The sequence below is a fragment of the Mustela putorius genome, unplaced genomic scaffold (genome assembly GCF_011764305.1).
Source record: "Mustela putorius furo isolate JIRA1106 unplaced genomic scaffold, ASM1176430v1.1 tig00003987_pilon_pilon_pilon, whole genome shotgun sequence".
NCBI classification, from domain to species: domain Eukaryota; kingdom Metazoa; phylum Chordata; class Mammalia; order Carnivora; family Mustelidae; genus Mustela; species Mustela putorius.
Genome location: NW_025422126.1, coordinates 8,324,099 through 8,347,101, shown reverse-complemented (window position 1 = coordinate 8,347,101; position 23,003 = coordinate 8,324,099). Strand labels below are relative to the sequence as shown.

The 23,003-nt window shown below is 39.1% G+C and overlaps 1 protein-coding gene across 1 annotated transcript in view; it reads left to right on the top strand.

The window, feature by feature from the left end:
- Positions 1 to 23,003, top strand: part of INTS4 (integrator complex subunit 4) — a 117,881-nt gene that overhangs the window by 3,732 nt on the left and 91,146 nt on the right. Inside the window, exons 2-3 of the mRNA XM_045071316.1 lie at positions 1,329 to 1,523; positions 17,744 to 17,861. Coding sequence (XP_044927251.1) covers positions 1,329 to 1,523; positions 17,744 to 17,861 — 313 coding nt within the window. The remainder of the gene's footprint in view (positions 1 to 1,328; positions 1,524 to 17,743; positions 17,862 to 23,003) is intronic.

Below are 23,003 nucleotides of genomic sequence, written 5' to 3'. Positions count from 1 at the left end.
GCCCAAGTAACACAGAAGGCTGAATGGTGTAGAATAGGATTTGAGTGGGTAAGGATTTTAAGAAAAGAGCTCATTTCTTCACTTCATTCTGCATGAATCATTACCTTAGAGTGATGATATTATATTAGTGCTTATTTTTATATGTATGCTCACACAAAGACATTGTACTTTAGACTTCTCAAACATCCGTATGATATAGGTATTTTATTCTCTTTTATAGAAGAAGGACTGGCCTCCTCTCACGTGTAAGTGGTTATTGAACCCAAATTCTCTAACTTCAAAATTCTCAGTCCCTTTATATCATGCCCTACTTTGTTCCTGACTAGAATAACCCTAATCTTTTCTCTGTAGAAAGGTAAATTTGTAAAGAGGTGGTTACTCAGGATATCAAAATGATGCATCTGATGTTAAGGAAAATTCTTGATTAAAACATTTGTTTTATTTATTACGCTCTGTGTACCTACTCACAGGGCCTGACTTAAGCTTTGGAGGGACAGGTTCCCTTTTACATGAACTTTTTGGGCACCATTATACATAACAAGTGCATCTAGAAAGCTTCTAGTTATGCACCATCCTTGGGAGAATTGAGAAAAGAGTTACTCAAATAATTGTGCGTGTCCTGTACTTCAGATGAGGATCCTTAGTTGAGAAAGACTGGTAGTAGTGTCATAACTCCCATTTTACAGATGATGAAAGTAAGAATTATGACTTACTTATAATAGCAGAACTGGAACTTAGAGATAAGTTCTAACACTGAATAACCATTCAATAAACATTTGTTAAGTGGCTATAGTTTGTGAGCTATTTGACTGCATTAATTTTTTTATACTACCATTCTTTTAATGAAGGGAGAATGGTTTGGGTAGTTATCTGGAGTAAGGAGAAGACTTACTCAGTGTGAGCTGTAGATAGTTCCCATCAGTTCCAGTTTTCTCACCAAGGAAGATGAGCCTGGTGCATGCCTCAGCACAGTCTGAACATATTTATAAACTTGAGATTTCTTTTAAGTAAAGAATGGAGCAGATCCTTTGTGTGTCCTTTTAACCCTAAAGCTAAAACAGTTCTGAGAGATAGAACAAAATGTTAGTAGACCTACTTTACAGAGAAAGAAATTGAGACTTGGAGGAATGAAATGACGAGGCCACAGTGGTAGGAGCTAGTGAAAAGCAAAATGGCGACTCAGCCTGTCTCCAATCCAGTGTCCTTTTCCCAGTTCATAATACTGCTTTTCCCTTAAAAAAGTACATTATCTGGTATAAGGGAGTGAGGCAAAGTGAAAATTGCAGACCCTTTGTTTTCATGTGTTATCTTTGCCTGCTCCTTTGCAGCAACAACAGGAGGAAATTGCAACCAAGAAACTCCGATTGACAAAACCAAGTAAATCTGCAGCACTCCACATAGATCTGTGTAAAGCAACCTCCCCAGCAGATGCTTTGCAGTACCTACTCCAGTTTGCCAGGAAGCCTGTTGAAGCAGAAAGCGTGGAGGGAGTAGTCAGGATTCTCTTGGAACATTATTACAAGGTAAGACGGTCTTGAGGACCTGTTGGGAGTGTGTGTAAGAATTATATCATGTGTACAGAATAGCTTAGTATCACAAGATAAATAAGAAGGTGTTCATTCAGCAGTCTTTTACTGAGGGTCTTCCACATGCCAGGCACTGTAGATACAGAGATAAAAAAAGATCCAAATCCTTTTCTTAGAAGTTTGCTGCATCTCTGTGTAGATATAGAAGGTATCCATAGAGTGTATATGGAGACAGATGCGAACATACTGCTGGGGTATTGTTGCCTGTGTTATGTCAAGTGTGGTGGGCATACAAAGGAGGACTTGAGCTGTGACCCTCTGTAACCAGCTTTGTCTCTGAAATACCATCCTGTCATCCTGCTCTTTCTGCCCTAATTCAAGGCCCTTATATCTAATTGCGATAGCCCTCTTTTTTTAACTTTTTTTTTTCCTTTGTGTAGTGGCATTTCATTTCTCCATGTATTTTACTGGGTTAGACAAAACATCAGTTTGTGACTATTTAAATGCAGGAAATAGTTTAAACAAATGAAAGTCACAAGATGTGTTTATTTTTCAGTTTGTGTAAGTAAGATCTGAAGTAGAAGGAAAGACAAATTTCCAAATATTTGAATCATGGGTGAATCAAAGTTTTAAACTTTAGTATGAAAATTTTTAAGCCTAGACAAGTCAGAACAATACTATAATGATCTCCCAAACACCCATTTCTAGGATTTAACACATAACAGATATCTTGACAGATTTGCTCCCTCTTAAGTTTTTTGTTTTTTTTGAAGATTTTAATATTATTTGACAAGAGAGAAAGAGAGAGAGAGAGAGCACAAGTAGGCAGAGTGGCAGGCAGAGGGTGAGGGAGAAGCAGATTCTCCACTGAGCAGGGAGCCCAACGTGGGGCTTGGTCCCAGGACCCTGGGATCATGACCTGAGCTGAAGGCAGTCACTTAACTGACTGAGCCATACAGATGCCCTTTCCTTAATTTTTTAAAGTATAATATATTTCCCAAAACAGTTCAGTAAGGGACTTAAAAAAAAACATGTAACCACATCAGATTAAACTAGATTTCCTTAATGTACTCTAACAACTAGTTTGTGTTCTAATTTCTCTCATTTCCAAAATATTTTTTTATAGTTGATTGATTCAAATAAAAATGCAAACACTATTCACACGTGGCATTTGTTCTTTTTAATTTTTTTAAATTATTTTTTTAAGATTTTACTTACTTATTTGTCAGAGAGAGAACAGCAGACAGAGGGGGAGGGAGAAGCAAGCTCCCAGCTGAGCAAGGAGCCGATGCAGGGCTCAGTCCTAGGACCCTGGGATCATGACCTGAGCTAAAGGCAGACGCTAAACCAACTGAGCCACCCAAGCGTCCCTGGTCATTTTTTAATCTAGAACAATTTTTATTATTTTGGTGACATTGACCTGATAAACTCAGTCAGTTGATAAAATGTCTCTTTTTTTGAATTTTACTTCCTTGGAGGTTAATTTGCTCCTCTACCCCTTTTATTTACTAGGAACGGAAGGTTAGGTATACAATATAGGCCCTGTTAGGTTCAGGTTAAGCATATATTTGAAGTTTTTAAGAATACTTTGTAGATGACGATTTGTATTTCCTTTTGCATCTGTCAGGATGCATGTAATGTCTTCAGGTTTTCCCTTGCAAAAGCTTCTTTTTCTTTTCAATCTCTCTTCTTTCTGTAAACTATGTTTATTTAAATCTTTTAAATATGACATAAAGGGTGTTTTCCTTTACACATATAATATTCTAGCTTAATCAGAAATGCTTATAGTTTTCCAAAGATCGTGTGGATTTTCAGAAATCCATCTCTTTTCACATGTAGTTCTCCCAGTCTGTTTTCCTCTATCTTCCTCCCACTGCCCTGTGATCTGGTCTGCCACTTTCTCTGTCAAGCATATTCCTTCCTCAGAGTCTTTCCACTTATGTTTCCTTTCCCCTAGAACACTTCCTTCAGATGTTCATATGTCTACTTCCCACACTTTGTTCAAGTCATAGCTCAAATGTCATTTTTTCATTAAGGCCTTTTTTTTGTCCCTATATTTAAAATTGAAACTGCCTGTTCCACCCTAGAACCTTCTAGCTCCCTTCCTTGATTTTGTTTTCTCCATTGCACTTAGCATATTCTCATATTCTTTTTTTTTTTTTAAGATGTGTCTATTTGAGAGAGAGCACATATGTGCCTGTGTGTGCAAGAGGAGGGAAAGAGGGAGAGGGTGAAAAATCCTCAAGCAGACCCTGTAGCCCAAGTAGCTTATCTACTAAAATATAAGCAGACCCTGTGCTGACCAGGGATCATGACATGGGGCTTGAGGTCACGACCCTGAGACCATGACCTGAGCCAAAATCAAGTGTCCAACTGAGCCACGCAGGCACCCCCATCTTCTTGTATTTTATATAATTTTTCATTTATTTGGTACCTTGTCTATTTCCCTATGCTGGAATGTAAGCCTCTCTTAAGCAGGGATTTTTTTTTTTTTTTTTTATTGATGAATCTGTGGTACCAAGAACAGTGTGTGGTAAAATTAATATTTGTTGAATGAGTGAGCTTATGCTTTTGTGAGACTTTTTACTCAGTTAATGAGTGTTTATTACATATCAGGCATTTTTTCTGGGCCCTGGACGGACCTGTTAGCATATTTATTAGCTCTTAGTATAACCAGTGTTTGCCATATGTCTCTCTCCTTTAGACATTAAGCCCTTAAATTCAGGGACTCCAAATTCTAAATCTGTTTATCTCTGTCCCAGTTCCTGTCAAGGTCCCTGGAACAATGTGGGGGGGTTAATAAATGCATGTTTTACATAAATATCATCAGGGTTTCTGTTCTCAAGTTTTCAGACACTTAGTAATCTATTTTTAGTTACTCTTTTCTTAGCAATATCCACCTATTATATGATAATATAACTCTGTTTCCCATAATCATCTGTAATAATACTTCTTTTTTTTCCTGTAATAATACTTCTAAGAACAGTTAACATTTATATAGCTTGTTGGAGTTTATAAAGCTCTTTCTGCATGTAATATTTTTAATCCTGATGACACCACCATTGTTATTTATGTAATCCATTGTTATTTATGTAATCCAGGTAAGGAACTAAGGAGGGGCCCTGGGTGGCTCAGTTGGTTAAGTGTCTTCCTTCGGGTTCAGGTCATGATTCCAAGGTCCTGGGATTAAGCCTCACGTGGGGCTCCCTGCTCAGTGGGGAGCTTGTTTCTCCCTTTCCCTGTGGCTCCCCTTGCTTGTCCACTCTCTCTCTCTTTCTGTCAGATAAATAAATAAAATGTTTAAAAGAAAAAAGGGAACTAAGTTTAGAGCAGTTTAATTTTCAGGGTGACCCAGCTAAGTATGGAAGGTCTGGATTTGATCTAGGTTGTTTTGTTTTTTTTTAAACTTTTGTCGTGAAACATTTCAGATATATGTACGAGTAGAGGGAATGGTTTCATTAATTCCCATGCACCCATTATCCAGTTTCAGCAGTTACCACTGCTGAATGGCCATGCCCCCACCCAACTGTCCATTTCTACTTCCTCCACTCTTAACCCTCTCCACCAGATTCTCCCTGGCATTGTGTCATTATGTTCATAAATTTCAGTTTTTATCTCTAAACGGTACTCTTTTAAGAGATATAACCACAATACCATTATCATGTCTAAAAGAAAAAATGAAATTGGTATTGTGATGTCATACCCTAGGCTCTCTAACCAGGCCATGCTGCTTGCATTAATCTAGCACATTCTAGCCACAAAAAAAATGAGGACAGATCCCAAATGTGTCCAGTTCTAGATTGATGACCGTAGCACTTTTTATTCTTTGGTTTGTTATCCATAAATGTGGTCTCTTATATTTTAGTAGATAAGCTACTTGGGCTTTTGCTTCTCCTCCAGATTTTTTTTGGTCAGGCAGCAGTATCTGAACTTCCTTGACATGACGGGTTCTTCACTTATGCTACTCTGCTAGTTGCTGTGGAGGATGTAGAACTGTGAGACATGTTCCTTGTCATTATGGGGCTAGTAGTATAGCTGGTAGACCAAATAATGTATGTAGTAAATAGATAGTAAGGGGTAAGGTTATTCATTTCTTCGTTTTTTTTAATTTTCTTGAAACCTGAATACTAACTCTGTGCCAGGCCTTGTGCTAGTGTTGGATATAAGAGATAATGTGATCCCTGATCTGAATCTAGTTGGGTAGATACAGACACAATAAATTGATAATTACAATACAGTGTTGTAGGTGCTGTGAAATCTGGGACAGGTTACGATGTGACCTTAAAAAGAGGGTAGTCAGTGTGACTTGGGAGCAGGGGACTAGAATGGCGTTAAAGAGTAGAGTGATCATTGAGATGAGTCTTCTAAAACAGATTTGGGCCAGCTGGAAAACAGGAGGAAAGAAAGGCGTTTTAGAAAGAAAGAGCAATTGTAAGCAAACACATGGAGATGTGAGATAGCCTGTCACATTAGAAGAAATGCAAGCAGCTGGTATAGATTTTAAATCGAAAGTTCTTTAAGAGATAAGACTAGAAATCATGGAGGGCCTCTATTTTATCTTGTAGGTTTTGTTGTAGAAATGTCACTCTGGAAATAGGATGGAGAGTGGAGGAATTGGATGATGGGAAAATGGGTGTTAGGGTGACCAACAAGGAGACTGATAAATATGAAGCAAGGTGATGAAAGCCTGAATCAGGGTGATTTTGATGGTGAGAAGAGCAGTTATTAGAGAGGGCTTCCCTGGAGGCAGTTTGTTTTAAGCTTAGGTGTTGAGGGTACCAGGGGATAATTTCAGAAAGTAGAAGAACTTGGGTAACGTATCCAGATTGATCAGGAGTGTTACTAGGTCAGATACTGTTTTCTTTTTTGTGCCATTCTTGCCTCCTCTTGTCTGCTAGGCCCAGTACTTCTGCTTTCTCTTTAGCTCTCTTGTGTTTGGAGGTCTGTGACTCCATTTCATACCATTGAAAGGCTATATAGCTCTTTTCTTGTCCTCTCTTACTGCAGGTTATTTTTTACTAGGATTTGACTAGTCCATTATCTCAGAAAGACCTGTTTCTTTGACACTTCAATAATTTGAAGTCCATAAAATAATTGACTTTTCCTTTTATATTCAAAACTGAATTTAGGATCTCCCTTCATTCTCCAGTCTACCTTATCTTGGGAAGTTGTCCCATTATTGATATAGACCCTTAAATCAGAAACCTGAGAAAGATCCTTTACCTTTTCTTCTCCTATTTCCTTCTTCACTGAGTCTTGTTGATTTTACTTTTTAAAAAATTTTTGTTATGTTAGTCACCATCATTAGTTTTTGATGTAGTGTTCCGTGACTCATTGTTTGCGTATAACACCCAATGCTCTGTGCAATCCGTACCCTCCGTGCCCTCCTTCATACCCATCACCAGGCTCACGCATCCCCCTACCCTCTCCCTTCTAAAACTATCCATTTGTTTCTTTTTTTTTTTTTTTTTAAGATTTTTATTTATTTATTTGACAGAGAGCGATCACAAGTAGGCAAAGACGCAGGCAGAGAGAGAGAGAGGAGGAAGCAGGCTCCCCGCTGAGCAGAGAGCCCGATGCGGGACTCGATCCCAGGATCCTGAGATCATGACCCGAGCCGAAGGCAGCGGCTTAACCCACTGAGCCACCCAGGCGCCCCTAAAACTATCCATTTGTTTCTCAGTTCGTGGTCTCTCATGGTTTGTCTCCCACACCAATTTCTCTCGCTTCATTTTTCCTTCTCCTGATGTCAAAATATCTTTTGTTTCCCCAGTTAACCTCAGTAATCCAAGTAACATTTTGTTTTATTTCATTTTATTTATTTATTTAGAGAGCAAGAGCATGGTGAGCAGGAGTGGAGCTGGTATAGCAGAAGCAGAGGGAGAGAGAGAATCCTAAGCAGACTCCATGCGTGCATAGTGCAGAGCCCAATGCAGGGCTCAATCTTAGGACCCTGAGATCATGACCTGAGCTGAAATCAAGAGTAGGGTGCTTAACTGACTGAGCTACCACATTTAAAAAATTTTATTGTGAAATACAACACATAGAGAAAAACAGGTAGAAAAATGTCACATAGCATATTGCTCATACTGTGAACACAATGTGTAACTACCATCCAGGTTAAGAAATGGAATATTATCAGCCTCTCGTAAGCCTCTTCAAACTACCCTCTAATGATTTAGATTGTGCCCAAAAGATAACCACCAGTGTCCTCACTTTCAGGGTAATAACTATCTTTCTTTTACTTTTTACCATTAAGCCTATACTCCTAAATACAATTTATTTTTATCTTTTTTTTAAACTTAATGTAATTAAGGAATATAGTGTAAATCTTTTATGTGTGGCTTTTGCTCAAAATTCTACCTATATTGTTATTCATTCATATTATTGATGGTAGCTATAGTTTATTCATTTTCACCACAGTATAAGGTTTCATGGTATGAATATACACATTTATTTACCCATTCCATTATTATTATTATTATTATTTTAAAGATTTTATTTATTTATTTGACAGACAGAGATTACAAGTAGGCAGAGAGGCAGTCAGAGAGAGGAGGAAGCAGGCTCCCTGATGAGCAGAGAGCCCGATGTGGGGCTTGATCCCAGGACCCTGGGATCATGACCTGAGCTGAAGGCAGAGGCTTTAACCCACTGAGCCACCTAGGCGCCCCATACCCATTCCATTATTGATGGACATTTAGGCTGTCTCCACTTTTTAACTACTATAGGAAGTAGTGCCATGAACATTTTGTACAGGTCTCTTGGTATGTATGTCTTACATTTCTATATTCTGTATACCCCAGAGTGAAATTACTGAGCCAACTTTTTTATGTCTTTTTTTTTTTAAGATTTTATTTATTTAAGAGACAGAGAGTTAGTGAGCCAGAGCGTACAAGCTGGAGGGGCAGAGGGAGAGGGAGAAGCAGGTTCCCTGCAGAGCAGAAAGTCCTAGGACCCTGGGATCATGACCTGAGCTGAAGGCAGTCACTTAACCGAGTCACCCAGGCACTCCCTGAGCCAACTTTTTCAAAGTGGTAGTACCAATTTAGAACCGCCCCCCCCCCACCATTGGCGCTGTGAGAATTCCAATTCCACATATTTGCCAACAGTCGAAATTGTTGATCTTTTTCATTTGACAGTTCTGTGGATGTGTGTGGTATATCGTTGTGGCCTTAATTTGTAGTCCTTCGATTTCTGATGAAGTGGAACAATTTTAATATACTTAATTGGCCATTTGGATATTTTTTTAGGTAATGTCGATTGATGTTTCTTGCATATTTTTCTTTTTCCTTATTGTTTTGTGTGAATTCTTTATATTCCAGTACAAGTTCTTTAATGGCTTTAATGGTTATATGTGTTTTCAAATATCTTCTTCCTATTTAGTCCCTCCCACTATCCCCCACCCACGTACTTTTATTCCCTTAGTGTTGTATTTCGATGAAAAGAATTTCTTAATATAGCCCAATTTGACAATTTTTTCATTTTTTTGGGGGCTTTTCTTATCTGATGTAAGAAGGGTTTGCCTACCTTGAACTCACTAAGACATTTTGCTGCATTATTACTAGAAACTTTATTATTTGCTTTTTACACATGGGATTGATGTGTGTGTATGTTGCTTGGGTATATGGAAATCCAAATGTCCAGCAGCATTTATTGAAAAGAATGTCCTTTCTCCGTTTTTCTGCCATTACCACCTTTGTGGTAAATGAAGTATCTATATATGGGTATTTCAGGACTTTTTATTCTATTCCAGTAGTTTGTCTGTTCTCATGCCAGTACCATGCTGTGTTAGTATAGCATTACATTAAATCTTGACGTCTGACAGGACAAGTTCACTTACCTTGTCTTCTTTAAGAATATTTAGTTATTCTTGGTCTTTTCATTTTTTTATGAGTTTTGATATCAGCTTGTGAAATTCTGCCACAAAACAAAATTTCAGCTAGGATTTTGATTAGGCTTGCATTAACTCTTGTTCTGCTGACATTTTACTGTATTGAGTTTTCCAGTCCATAAACATGGAAGATATTGTGCATTTTTTTGCTAGTTACTCCTAGATATTTAATATTTTATTATTGTAAATGGTAATATTTTTAAAATTTCATTTTCTAACACTACATAGCTGGAATTCAGAAGTGCAGTTGACTTTTATTTATTAACTCATATGTCTTACAACCTTGCCAAGCTCACTTTATAATTTTAATAAGTTACATATAGATAATTTTGCATTTTTTAAATAATCATCAGCAAATAATGGCTTTAATATTAATACAGTGAGACCAGCGATCTTTTGATCATAGTCTATGTGATATACCTACTTCTACATTTTATTTTCATCTTTTTTATGTCTTTTTTAATTCAGGTAAGACCTATGTAAACAACATGTAGTTCTTAATTTTTATCTATTTATTTTTAAAGATTTATTTATTAGAGAGAGTGAGCAGTGGGAGGGGCAGAGGGAGAGGGAGATAAACAGACTCCCTGTTGAGCAGGGACCCTGATATGGGGCTCAATTCCAGGACCCCGAGATCATGACCTAAGCTGAAACCAAGAGTTGGATGCTTAATTGATTGAGCCACCCAGGATCCCTAAAGTTTAGTTAGTTTTTAAAAAAAAGTTTGTTTTAAAAATTAATCATTTGGGGCACCTGGGTGGCTCACTGGGTTAAAACCTCTGCCTTCGGTTCAGGTCATGATCCCAGGGTCCTGGGATGGAGCCCCGAATCTGGCTCTCTGCTCAGCGGGGAGCCTGCTTCCTCCTCTTTCTCTGCCTGCCTCTCTGCCTACTAGTGATCTCTGTCTGTCAAGTAAATAAATAAAATCTTTAAAAAAAATTAATCAGGGGCGCCTGGGTGGCTCAGTGGATTAAGCCGCTGCCTTCGGCTCAGGTCACGATCCCAGTGTCCTGGGATTGAGCCCCGCATCGGGCTCTCTGTTCAGCAGGGAGCCTGCTTCCTCCTCTCTCTCTCTGCCTGCCTCTCTGCCTACTTGTGATCTCTCTCTCTGTCAAATAAAATAAATAAAATCTTTAAAAAAAAATTAATCATTTATTTCATTATGTTTAATGTTATTATCGATATATGTAGATTTAAAGCTACCCTGTTATTATATGCATTATATTTATCTTACCTGGTTAATGTTCTTTTTATCTCTTGTTTCTTGCCACCTTCATCTTTAGCTTTGAATTAAATATTCTTTTATACTTTCTTACTGGTTAGCCTAGACATTACAACATGAAATTTTTAAAAATTTGATGTGAAAAATATTTTTTTAAATTTTATGTATTTATCTGAGGGAGAGAGAGAGAGAAAGCAAGGGGGAGAGACGGTGGGGTGGGGGGAGAAGGTAGTGGGCTTGATTGCAGGACCCTAGAATCATGACCTGAGCCAAAGGCAGACACTTATTGAACCGAGCACCCAGGCACTCCTGACGTGACATTTTAAAAAATTTAATTTTACTTTTGTCAAAGTGTAATAAAATATGAATTCTTGACTTATCAGAGTCAAATGTTTTATGGCACAGTAACCATTTTGGACAGAGCAAGGACTTACCTCCGTTTATCCATCTTCCTGACTTATATGTGAGTGTAATTGTATATTTTAATTCTCCGTCTTTCACTCTGTAAGACAATGTGGTGGTTTTTTTGTTTTGTTTTGTTTTCTTGAGAGAGAGAGAGCACATGCATATGAGGGAGTGGCAGAGGGAGAGAGTCTTTTTTTTTTTTTTTTTAAAGATTTTATTTATTTATTTGACAGAGGGAGAGATCGTAAGTAGGCAGAGAGGCAGGCAGAGAGAGAGGGGGAAGCAGGCTCCCTGCCGACCAGAGAGCCTGATTCGGGGCTTAATCTCAGGACCCTGAGATCATGACCCAAGCCAAAGACAGAGGTTCAACCCACTGAGCCACCCAGGTGCCCCAACAGAGGGAGAGAGTCTTATGCAGGCGCCGTGGTCAGCACAGAGCCTGACACAGGGCTCGATTTCATGATCCTGAGATCATGACCTGAGTGGAAATCAAGAGTTAGACATTTAACTGACTGAGCCACCCAGGCACTCCAAGACAGTGTTATTTTATATAGGCAATATTCATTTAGGTTTACTAAATATTTATAATTTACTCCAATATGTTTATCATTACTTTTCTCTCCCCACATATGTGACTATTCATCTGGAATTATTTTCCTTTTGGCTAAAGAATACCCTCTGATATTTCCATTTATTTTAAGTTTAGTGGTGAGACTTCTTTGTGTTTCTTGTATGGAAAAGTTCTATTTTGCTTCCATTCTTGAAGGATTTATTTTTATTATTAAAGATTTTTTTTTTTTTTTTTTTGACAGAGAGAGATCACAAGTAGGTAGAGAGGCAGGCAGAGAGAGAGAGGATGAGGAAACAGGCTCCCTGCCGAGCAGAGAGCCCGATGTGGGACTCGATCCCAGGACCCTGAGATCATGACCTGAGCCGAAGGCAGTGGCTTAACCACTGAGCCACCCAGGCGCCCCTTATTAAAGATTTTTTAAATTGAATTATAATATATGGTGTTATTAGTGTCAGGTGTGCAGCATACTTTTTTAACAACTGTATACGTTACTCATTGCTCTGCCTACTTGTGTGTCAAATAAATAAAATCTTAAAAAGAAAAAAAAAAGAAGCACTGTTTACTTGGCCCCTCATTTCTCCATTCCTCACTCTCCCATTTGGCAGAAGCCTGAAGAAAAAGCAGCCCCACACTCTAGGTGAACCTTCCTGGGTTCCTTCCTTACGTGGTCCTATAATTATTTATCTTTTAGTTTTCTAATACTTTCAAATACACATATGTGTATACATGCACCTATCTTGTATACATAGATATGTATATGTGTTTATCTGTATACATATATTTTTGTATGTATATGTATGTGTGCACATACTTTTTTTTTTTAGACATCCATGGTACTTTTCTGGTTTTCCTAAGCAGAAAGATTGATCTGAATTAATCTAGCCTTTACCTTAGTGGAAGTGGAAGTCATGCCAACGTCTTTTGCTGGACTATTACAGTATACTCTTAATTTGTCTCTCTGTTTAGTTTTGCCCCTTCCAACCCAATCATTATATTAAGGCTGGATTGATATTTCAAAAATTCAAATCTGTTCATGTCACTCTCCTGTTTATAGTTCATCAAAGGATTTTTATTGCTCTTTGGACAAAGGTTACTCATTTGTTTATTCAGCAGTGAACAAATATGTGTTGAATTCCTGCTTCATGGTAGGCCTTATCAGAGAGATCCTTGCCATAATTCTCAAAAAAATGTGGTGTGTGTTAGTCTTTTAAGCCTCATCTAGGGGCACGTGGATGGCTTAGTTCGTTGGGCATCTACCTTTGGCTCGGTCATGATCCCAGGGTCCTGGGATCAAGCCTGTCATCCTGCTCAGGACGGAACCTCCTTCTCGTCACTTCCCTGTGTGTGCTCTCTCACGCTATCTCTGTTGCTAACTCTGTTTCTCTCTAATAAATAAATAAAATCTTAAAAAAAAAAAAGCATCTTCTCCTGTCAATGTACATTCTAGCCATATTACCCTGTTTTCAGTTCTGAAAGTTGTGGTATCCCTTCCTGACTCAGAGCATTGTTTCGTTCTTTCTCCTCTGCCTCAAATTAGATCAGGAACTCTTTGACCATAATATCCAGTTATTTTAAAGTCCTGTCTGATATGTCATATGCTTTCATAGAACTCTGTATTTCTTCCTTACAACTTTATAATTACTAAATGGACATTACTTCATAAATGTCTGCCTTGCCCCTCAAACTTCAAGTTCCATGAGGACAGGGTATCCCCATGGCCTGGTACGGGGTGACTCCTAGTGTGCAGGAAATCTGTGTTGAACAGATAAGTGGATGGATTATTTACTGAGTGAATTAAGGAGAACACTTGGCTCTTCCTTTTCTTGTTCTCTTGTTTTTATGTACATAGTGCTTTCTTAGCATTTTGCTAGTCATTTTTGTGGCTCACAGGCCAGATGGGGGAATACACAATCACAAGTAAATACAAGTACTGTAGTGAAGGGCATGATAAAGGGTTGTTCAAGATTGTTCCATGTCCAGTTCATGGATCAGAGATGACTTTCTGGGGTTAATACACCTAAAGGACAGGAGTAGGTGGGTGTGGGAGAAAGGGAAGGCAGCCTAGGTAGAGGAACCATCTTAAGTGTAAGTACAGAAGCTTGAGGCAGTGTGGCATCACTGGTAAGGAACTGTGGGAGCTGACATAGTGGCCAGTCTTTGCAGGCCTTTGTGGCATGCTAAGCAGCTCCAACTTCTTTCTGTAGAAAACTGGGAGCTTTTGAAGGGTTATGTATATTTGTATAGATTTAAAAATTTATACTCTTTTTTAAAAAATTGCAACAATTCAGGGCACCTAGGTGGCTCATTCAGTTAAGTGTCTGCCTTTGGCTCATGTCATGATCCCAGGGCCCTGGGATCAAGCCCTGTGTCAGACTCTCTGCTCAGCGGGGAGTCTGCTGCTCCCTATCCTTCTGCCCCTCCCCACCCCCCCACCATTCTCTCTCATATGTGCACATGTTCTCTTTCTCTGTTAAATAAATAAATAAAATCTTTCTAAAAAATTACAACAGTAATATTTTTTTTTTTTTTTTAAAGATTTTATTTATTCATTTGACAGAGAGATCACAAGTAGGCAGAGAGGCAGGCAGAGAGAGAGAGGAGGAAGCAGGCTCCCTGCTGAGCAGAGAGCCCGATGCGGGACTCGATCCCAGGACCCTGAGATCATGACCTGAGCCGAAGACAGCGGCTCAACCCACTGAGCCACCCAGGCGCCCCACAACAGTAATATTTATTGTAACAAATTCAAGTACTAAACTGTAAAAGAATGAGATTTACCTCTGCAAATAAAACAGTTAAAAAATGGGGTGCCCTGGAGGCTCAGTAAGTTGAACATCCGACTCTTGGTTTTTCTGCTCAGGTCGTGATCTCATGGCTTGTGGGTTTGGGCCAGATTGGGCTCTGCGATCAGCAGGAAGTCTGCTTGAAAGATTCTCTCCCTCTGTGACTAGCCCCCTGCCCCTGCTCTCACACTCATTCTTTCTCTCTAAATGAATAAATCTTTATTGTTGTTGTTGTTGTTTGTTATTTCTTTTTGTTTTTTAATTTATTCATTTGACATAGTGAGAGGGAAAGAGAAAACAAGCAGGAGGTGCGGCAGAGGGAAAAGCAGGCTCCCCACTGACTAGGGAACCTGGTGTGGGGCTTGATCCCAGGACCCAGGGATCAAAGGCAGACGCTTAACTGACTAAGCCACCCAGGCACCCCAATGATAAATCTTAAACAAAAAAGTTAAAAAACAATATGTGCTCTCTAGAGATTACTCTGGAGAAAATCACTGCTAACAGTTTTATATGCACTTCTCTAGAGCTTTATATACAGCATTTTAGAATTTCCCATATTCTGAGTTTATACCTTTCTTCTGCCTGGAACGCTGCTTCCCTAAATCTCCCTATGGCTCTCTGTCTGACTCAGTTAAGTGTCCTCTCAAAAGTTGGGTCCTCAAGAGTGAACTTTCCTCACTGTCCTATCTAGAATTGCCTCTCCCTAATATTCTTTAATCCATTCCACACTTAATTTTTCTTCAGAATGTTTACATGTGAAATTACATATTCTTTGCCAGTCTTATCCATTTGACTATAAGATCTTTGAGAGCAGGAATTGCTTCTGCTTTATTCACTATTGTATCCCTAGGAGCTAGAATGGTGCTTGACACATACAATAAATACTTCTTGTATGTATGTTGAATGAGTAAATTAGTTACTATTTTAGATAGAATACAGTACTTTCATGTGATTTTTCCAAAAAGTTAACTTTTGTTTGGTAGCTTTACAAACACACAAAAGGAGAGAAAATAATATGAGCCTTCAGATCTACCTCATCTAGCTTTGAATGGTTATTAGCTTTTTGTCATTCTTGTTTTGATGCATTTCCCCCCACTTTTGGCGGGTAGGGCATATCTGAGGCAGCGTATCATTTCACTTGTGAATACTTATTTATCTGTGTTTAACAAATAAAGGCCTATTTTAGGACTTTAAAATAAACCCATGACAATCTTTAATAGTATATAATACCTGGTCCATGTTCAGTTTTCATCGATTGTCTTTTTTAAAAAGATTTATTTATATATTTATTTTTAGAGAGTATATGCGTGTGTGCATGTGTGCGTTAGCATGGGGGAGGGGCAGAGGAGGAGGGAGAGAGGGAATCCTCAAAGCAGACTCTGCATTGAGTGGGGAGCCGTATATGGGGCTTGATCCTGGGACCCCGAGATCATGACCTGAGCCAAAATCAAGAGTCGGACACTTAACCAACAGAGCCATCCAGGTGCCTCTCACTAATTGTCCAAAAGAAGACTTTGTATGGTTTGTTGGTTTGAAGTAAAATTCGGTTTATTTATCTATCCCCTTGGTTTATTTATCTATCCCCTTAAGTCTCTTTTAAAAATCTGTAGCATTTTTGCCCTCCATCTTTTCTTTCATTCCCATGCCACTTTTGTTTGTTTGTTTAAAAATCTGGGCATGTACCCTGTGGAATTTCCAAAATTCTAGACTTACCTTTCATGTGTTTTTTACTCACTCTTTATGGTACCCCTCTGGGTACCATATTCACAGCAGTGCAGTTCAGGCTTTATTATCCTCTGCATGAAACAGTTGATGACCAGAGAGAGGAAGGGAGGAGGCACTCATATCTCACTGCATCCTATGTGATATTGCTGGGCTAGTCATTTTCCTCTCAGTGTCCTTTGAGGTTATTACCAGTTCCATGTCACAGACAAGGCTTAGAGGGGTTAATTTGCCTGTTGAAGACATAGACCTTATGTCAGGACATAGTGAGTCCAGGCTTTACACCTAGATCTCGTTAATTTCAAAGCCCTTTTTCTTCCCCACAGTTAAGTTCCCAAGAAAATGACTTTTCCTAAGTTATATACATGGCAAGCGGCTTGCCAGGATTCTAGGTCCTCCTACTCCATATCTGTTGCTTTTTGTCCTGCTTCAGGCCTCTTTGGTGTGCTTTGTCACTTCCTTAGAAACTGTAGGTGGGAGCTAGGGAGTTGGTCATATCAAGAAGGTACTTCATCTTATGAGCATACATTTAAGTAATTTTGTCTTTGGTACAGAAATGTGCTGACCTAATCTTAGCATTGGCAAGATACTTTTTTCCTCGTGTGTGTGTGTGTGTGTGTGTATAAAACATATATTTTTATATATTTGTTTGTTAAATATAAATATATGTGTGTGTATATATACACACACACACACACATATATATTTTCAATATGTATACCCACATAGTGCCACATATTGTGCTACATAATTGACATATGGTGCTGAACAGAAGGACATGTTCCTTTTTGACGTTGGGAGAAATTTTTCACTATAGGAATGTTGGTGCAAATTGGAGACCACCTTGCAGTATTGTGGCCAAAAGGGCCAGACAACTCATTTCTTAGTCTCCCTTGCCCCAGCAGTTCAGGCACAAGCCCTACACCCAGCCAATTAGATTCACCAGCCTCAGACTTCTAATCAAGCTGTGGTGATCCAAAAAGCAGGTTGGGTGAGAGATAGATGTGGTAGCTGCAGGACCCGGTTTCCAGAAGCTTCGGGAACAGTGGTGCCACCAGCAATGTTAGGTGACCAGTGCTGGCAATATTGGTGGGGCAGCTTGCTGCACTTCATGTCTGATATAGCTGCACAGTGGAAAAAGGGTACTTTAATCCTAAAAGCATGTTTCTGGTTAGGAAGTAATGGTATTAGGGCGCCTGGGTGGCTCCGTTGGTTAAGGGTCTTCCTTTGGTTCAGGTCATGATCTTAGGGTCATGGGATTGAGCCCCATGTCAGGCTCCCTGCTCAGCAGGAAACCTGCTTCTCCCTCTCCTCTGCCCCCCCGCCCCGCTTTTGTTCTCTCTTGCTCACTCTCTCTCAAATAAATAAAATCTTAAAAAATAAAAAAGGTAATGGTATTAGGAAGGCATAGAAAAATTCCCATTCACTTTGCAATAATTTAGGTCTAACATACTGATTGAAAAAAGCTCTTTCCCCTGAAGTTGATAAGATTAATTTTTCAGAAATAAAACCTTAGAATTCTTGGATCATTGAATCACTTTTGAGATGTTAGTTTCCCATGTTCCTCTCTGTTGGTTAGGTGAGACTAGAGCATCAAGGTAACAACAGCTTCTTTTGTTCCAGGAGAATGATCCATCTGTGAGACTGAAAATTGCATCATTGTTGGGTTTATTATCAAAGACTGCAGGATTTTCACCAGACTGCATTATGGATGATGCCATTAACATCCTGCAGAATGAAAGTAAGTTATAATTTAAAAGCTATATAATCAGAGCAAAATCTTTAGTTCCATCTATATAGAATTTAGGAGGAATCTTTCTTGTATTGGTTGTTATTGAAAAGGAATTTGAGGATGATTCAATAAAACATACATATGTTTACATTAGAGATAAAATATAGTTTTGTCTCTTAATAGCTATCATTTATTGACTTTTACCAAGTGCCATATACTTAAAGTAGGTTATATATGATGGAAGATAGATATTATTGTCCCTATATTTTAGGTGGAAAAACTGAAGCTCAGAGAAGCTAACTAACTTGTTCAAGGTTACTTCATATGTGATAGAAAGATGTTTTGTATGTATGTGATATTTTGTCAACTGTACCATGCTAATTCAAGACATGAGAGGTGCTCTTCTGGTCATGTGGTCTCTCATAGTTTACTTCCTATAAAAGTGACATCTAGCTCTCACATGTTACTGTTTTCCTTTTTGTTCCTCATGAATGCATGCTAAAATTATTCTCAGCTTTTACATAAACTGGGAAAGCATTTCACCTTTAAAATTCTTTTGAGGGTGCCTGGGTTCCTCAGTTGGTAAAGCAACTGCCTTCGGCTCAGGTCATGATCCTGGAGTCCTGGGATCAAGTCCTACATTGAGCTCCCTGCTCCATGGGGAGTCTGCTTCTCCCTCTGACCTCCCCTCTCATGCTCTCTCACTCTGCTCTCTCTGTCTGTCTCTTTCAAATAATTAAATAAAATCTTTAAAAGAAAAAGAAAAAAGAAAATTCTTTTGATTATCTGGTTTTATTTATGTATAAGATTCTATTACAGAGTTGGTCCCTTGCTTGCGTTAATATTTATTTTAAAATTAAATAAAAAGACCGGGGCGCTTGGGTGGCTCAGTGGGTTAAAGCCTCTGCCTTTGGCTCAGGTCATGATCCCAGGGTCCTGGGATCGAGCCCCGCATAGGGCTCTCTGCTCAGCGGGGAGCCTGCTTCCTCCTCTCTCTCTGCCTGCCTCTCTGCCTACTTGTGTCTCTGTTTGTCAAATAAATAAATAAAATCTTTAAAAAAAATTAAATAAAAAGAAACCCTCTGTTTCTGTTTTCTGAAAATATTACAATTTTGTTTGAATTGATTATGGCTTCAAAGAATAGTTTTATTTCATTGGGGTATACGTGTTTAAATAAATATGACTTTAAATATTGGACATTTCATTTATAAATATGAAATTATTGGACTAATAAAAGGCCAGGGAACTCAGAGATGATCCAAGTTCATTTATTGTACAGTGTTTAATAGCAAATATCTTACATATGTGGCCCATTGCCTGATGTTGAGAATTTTAAAAATTTTGTCAGAAATAACTTCATATTAAATTTTTACTTGTACTGGGACGTCTGGGTAGCTCATTTGGTTAAGCATCTGCCTTTGGCTCAGGTCATGATTTCAGAGTCCTGGGATCGAGTCCTGCATGGGGCTCCTTGCTAAGCGGGGAGCCTGTTTCTTCCTCTGCCTGCCTCTCTCCTTGCTTGTGCTCTCTTGCTCTTTCTCTCTTTGCTAAATAAATAAAATCTTTTTTAAAAAAATGAAGAGAAGTAAAATTTTACTTGTACTGAATTTTGACCCAAGAGTTTTAATTCACAGGAAACAAAGAATATGCCTTTTAAAATTTTTTTTCAGAGGGGAGTCTGTTTTAATGAAATGCTAGTGTAATGACAATAAAGAAAAAAAAATTTTTTTAAGATTTTATTTATTTATTTGACAGAGATCACAAGTAGGCAGAGAGGCAGGCAGAGAGAGAGGAGGAAGGAGGCTCCCTGCCAAGCAAAGAGCCCGATGTGGGGCTCGATGAGGGGCTTCATCCCAGGACCCTGGGATCACGACCCAAGCCAAAAGCAGAGGCTTTAACCCACTGAGCCACCCAGGTCCCCCAAGAAAAAAATTTTTAAATACTCTTCTTACTTCTGTAAAACAAGGTTTTACATATTGCCTTTTACTTATATGCATTTTGTATGGTTGTACTTAGCGAATGTACTATTTTGTGTTTTACTATACTCAAACATTACATACATTTTTTCCATGTTTCTGTATCATCTTCATAACATTTGAGGTGTTGATAATATATTGAATACCAACTGATACAGTAGCATGTTTTTAAGTTTTTGCTCTTGTAGATAGTGGCAAAAAAATAAATCCATTTCTTTTAAAAGCACCAAAACAGGGACGCCTGGATGTTTCAGTCAGTTAAGCATCCACCTTTGGCTCAGGTCGTCATCTCGGGGTCCTGGAATGATGTCCTGCATCAGGGTCCCTGCTCAGTGGGGAGTCTGCTTCTCTCTCTCTCTCTCTACCCCTACCCCCATTCATACCCTCTCTCTCACTTGTACTCTCTCTCTAATAAATAAAATCTTTAAAAAATAAAAGCACCAAAACAATTACATTGCCCTAGTACAAAAGTATCCTTTCTTTCCATGGGAAGTTCTTATAGAAGCTAGCTATATACCTGTACGCATTTCACACTTTAAGGTTTGGGGTTTCATAGAGCCATAGACTTAATCAGCTATAAATGGCCTTATAGAGATCATCTTGTCTAATTCCTTCATTTTGCAGATGATAGAAGTTTAGTCCCAGAGAGATGAAATAAGTCCAAGTGAGTTCATTTAGCTAAGGAGTAACAGAACTGAGAATTCAGTGCAGTGCTCTTTCTTAGGGTTTAACTGAAAAACTGCCTCTAAAATAGAAACATTATGAGAGAGTTAATTTGGATGCAAATATCATCCTAACCTTAAAAAAGAAAGAGACTCAAATTACACAGTATACATGGAAATAGCTGTTTTGCTTTTAGTTAAATATTCTAAGGGTTTTTTAAAAGAATTCATTAATTTATTTAAATATTTATTAATTTATTTCAGAGATAGAGACTGCACAAGTGGGAGGGGCAGAGGAGAGGGAGAGAGAATCTTAAGCAGAATTCATGCTGAGCTTGGAGCTTGATGGGGGGCTCAGCCCTACAATCATGAGATCACAGCCTTAGCCAAAACCAACAGGCGGATGCTTAACTGACTATGCTACCCAGGTTTCCCTATTTATTTATTTTAGGGAGAGAGAGAGAGTGCAAGCATGCATAAGTGGGAGTGAAGGGGCAGAGGGAGAGGAAAAGAATCTTGAACAGACTCTGTGCTGAGTGGAGTAGTAAAGGGCCAGGGAACTCAGAGATAGTCCCTTGATCTCATGAACCCGAGATCATAACCTGAGTAGAAATCTAAGAGTCAGATGCTCAACTGAGTGAACCACCAAGGCACCCCTCCTCTAAGTTTCTTACTTAATTGTCTCTGAGAGATTTAATCTAGGTCTTCCTCTTTCCAGTTTTCTGGTCTATCTAGATTCAGAGTGGGAGATAGAACTGGAAGGTACCATAAAGATCATCTAGTTCAAGCCCTTTATTTCATTGCTGAGGAACATGAACTCCAGTGATGTAAAGTGATTGCTAAAGTTACCCTGTATTTGTGGCTTAGAATAAGGCACAGACTAGAATTAGGAATCTTTCATTTATCAGTCCAGTGTGCACTTTCAAATCCAGCAGTGTGGGCCACCCTCTGGACCAGAAGTCCTTCATTTCAGTTCATCATATGTGTGAGTTCCACAATTCCTTGACAAGCACTGGGCGAGGCACTTTGAGGATGCGTCAGGTACCTCTACTTCTCCAGTACATGCCAAACCAGTAATGAAAACACAGAGCTTGTTGTAGAGGAGGTGTAATCCGAATACTGTGGAAACAAGAGAGGGTGAGATGAGTGCTGACTGGTAGGGTCTAGAAAGGCTTAGTGAAGAGTTACATTTGGAAAAGCAGAGATGGGAAGAGTAGTGCGAAGAAGTAGGAACATTATGATAAAAGGTAGAGAACTGCGTAAGTATAAGAGGTATTTGAAAAACTGAGTTGTTTCATGAGAGATCATCAGAGAGTGAGGACTTTAGGAGGAAAAACTGGTAAAGTGTTTTGAAGCCAAAGGGTAGGTAGTCTTGAGTGCTGAGGATTTTGAACGTTACTTTATAGGCAGTAGAAACCATGTGAAGTTTTTTTGAGCAAGGGCATGGAAAAATCAAGTCTAGTTTTAGAAAGCTAACTTGGTGGCCCTGAGGAATTTGGTTTGATGAACTAGATCATTTAGAAAATAGATGTTGAGCGTTTATTTATTATCCATGTGGAGGTGTCCGTCCAACCTGTAGTTGTAATATTGGTCTGGAACTCAGGAGAGAGACTAAGACTCAAGATTTAGATTAGAGGGACGCCTGGGTGGCTCAGTTGGCTAAGCAGCTGCCTTCGGCTCAGGTCATGATCCCGGCGTCCTGGGATCGAGTCCCACATCGGGATCCTTGCTCAGCGGGGAGCCTGCTTCTCCCTCTGCCTCTGCTGCTTCTCTGCCTGCCTGTGCTCGCTCTCTCCCTCTCTCTGATAAATAAATAAAATAAAATAAAAAGATTTAGATTAGATTTGTGATTTTTCAGAAATTAGAATTAAGCTTAGAAAGGTTTAGCTAATGGGGCACCTGGGTGGCTCAGTCAGTTGGGTATATGCCTTTGGCTTGGGTCATAATCTTAGGGTCTTGGGATCAAGCCCCTGCATTAGGCTCCCTACTCAGTGGGGTCTGCTTCTCCCTCTGTGCAACCTCCATCCCCTGCGCATGCTCTTTCTTTCTCAAATTAAAAAAAAAAAAAAAGTTTAGCTTACTTTTCATGGATGTTATGTAGAATCATTTTGTACAAATAAATTAAAGGGTGGGTGTGGTAGTGTTGGAGATTTCTAAATGTTTCTTCTGTATTTTCGAAGTACCTTTTCTCCTTGTGACCTCTTTCGTATTGGAGACTTCTTGATGATCTTCAGTTTTGTGTTTAAATTTAAGATGAGGACGAGGGGGGCGCCTGGGTGGCTCAGTGGGTTAAAGCCTCTGCCTTTGGCTCAGGTCATGGTCTCAGAGTCCTGAGATCGAGCCCCGCATCGGGCTTTCTGCTCAGCGGGGAGCCTGCTTCCTCCTCTCTCTCTCTGCCTGCCTCTCTGCCTACTTGTAATCTCTGCCTTTCAAATGAATAAATAAAATCTTTAAAAAAAAAAAAAAGATGAGGACGAGGAACTAAAAAGCTGATTGGTAGCTCTGTGTGAAGG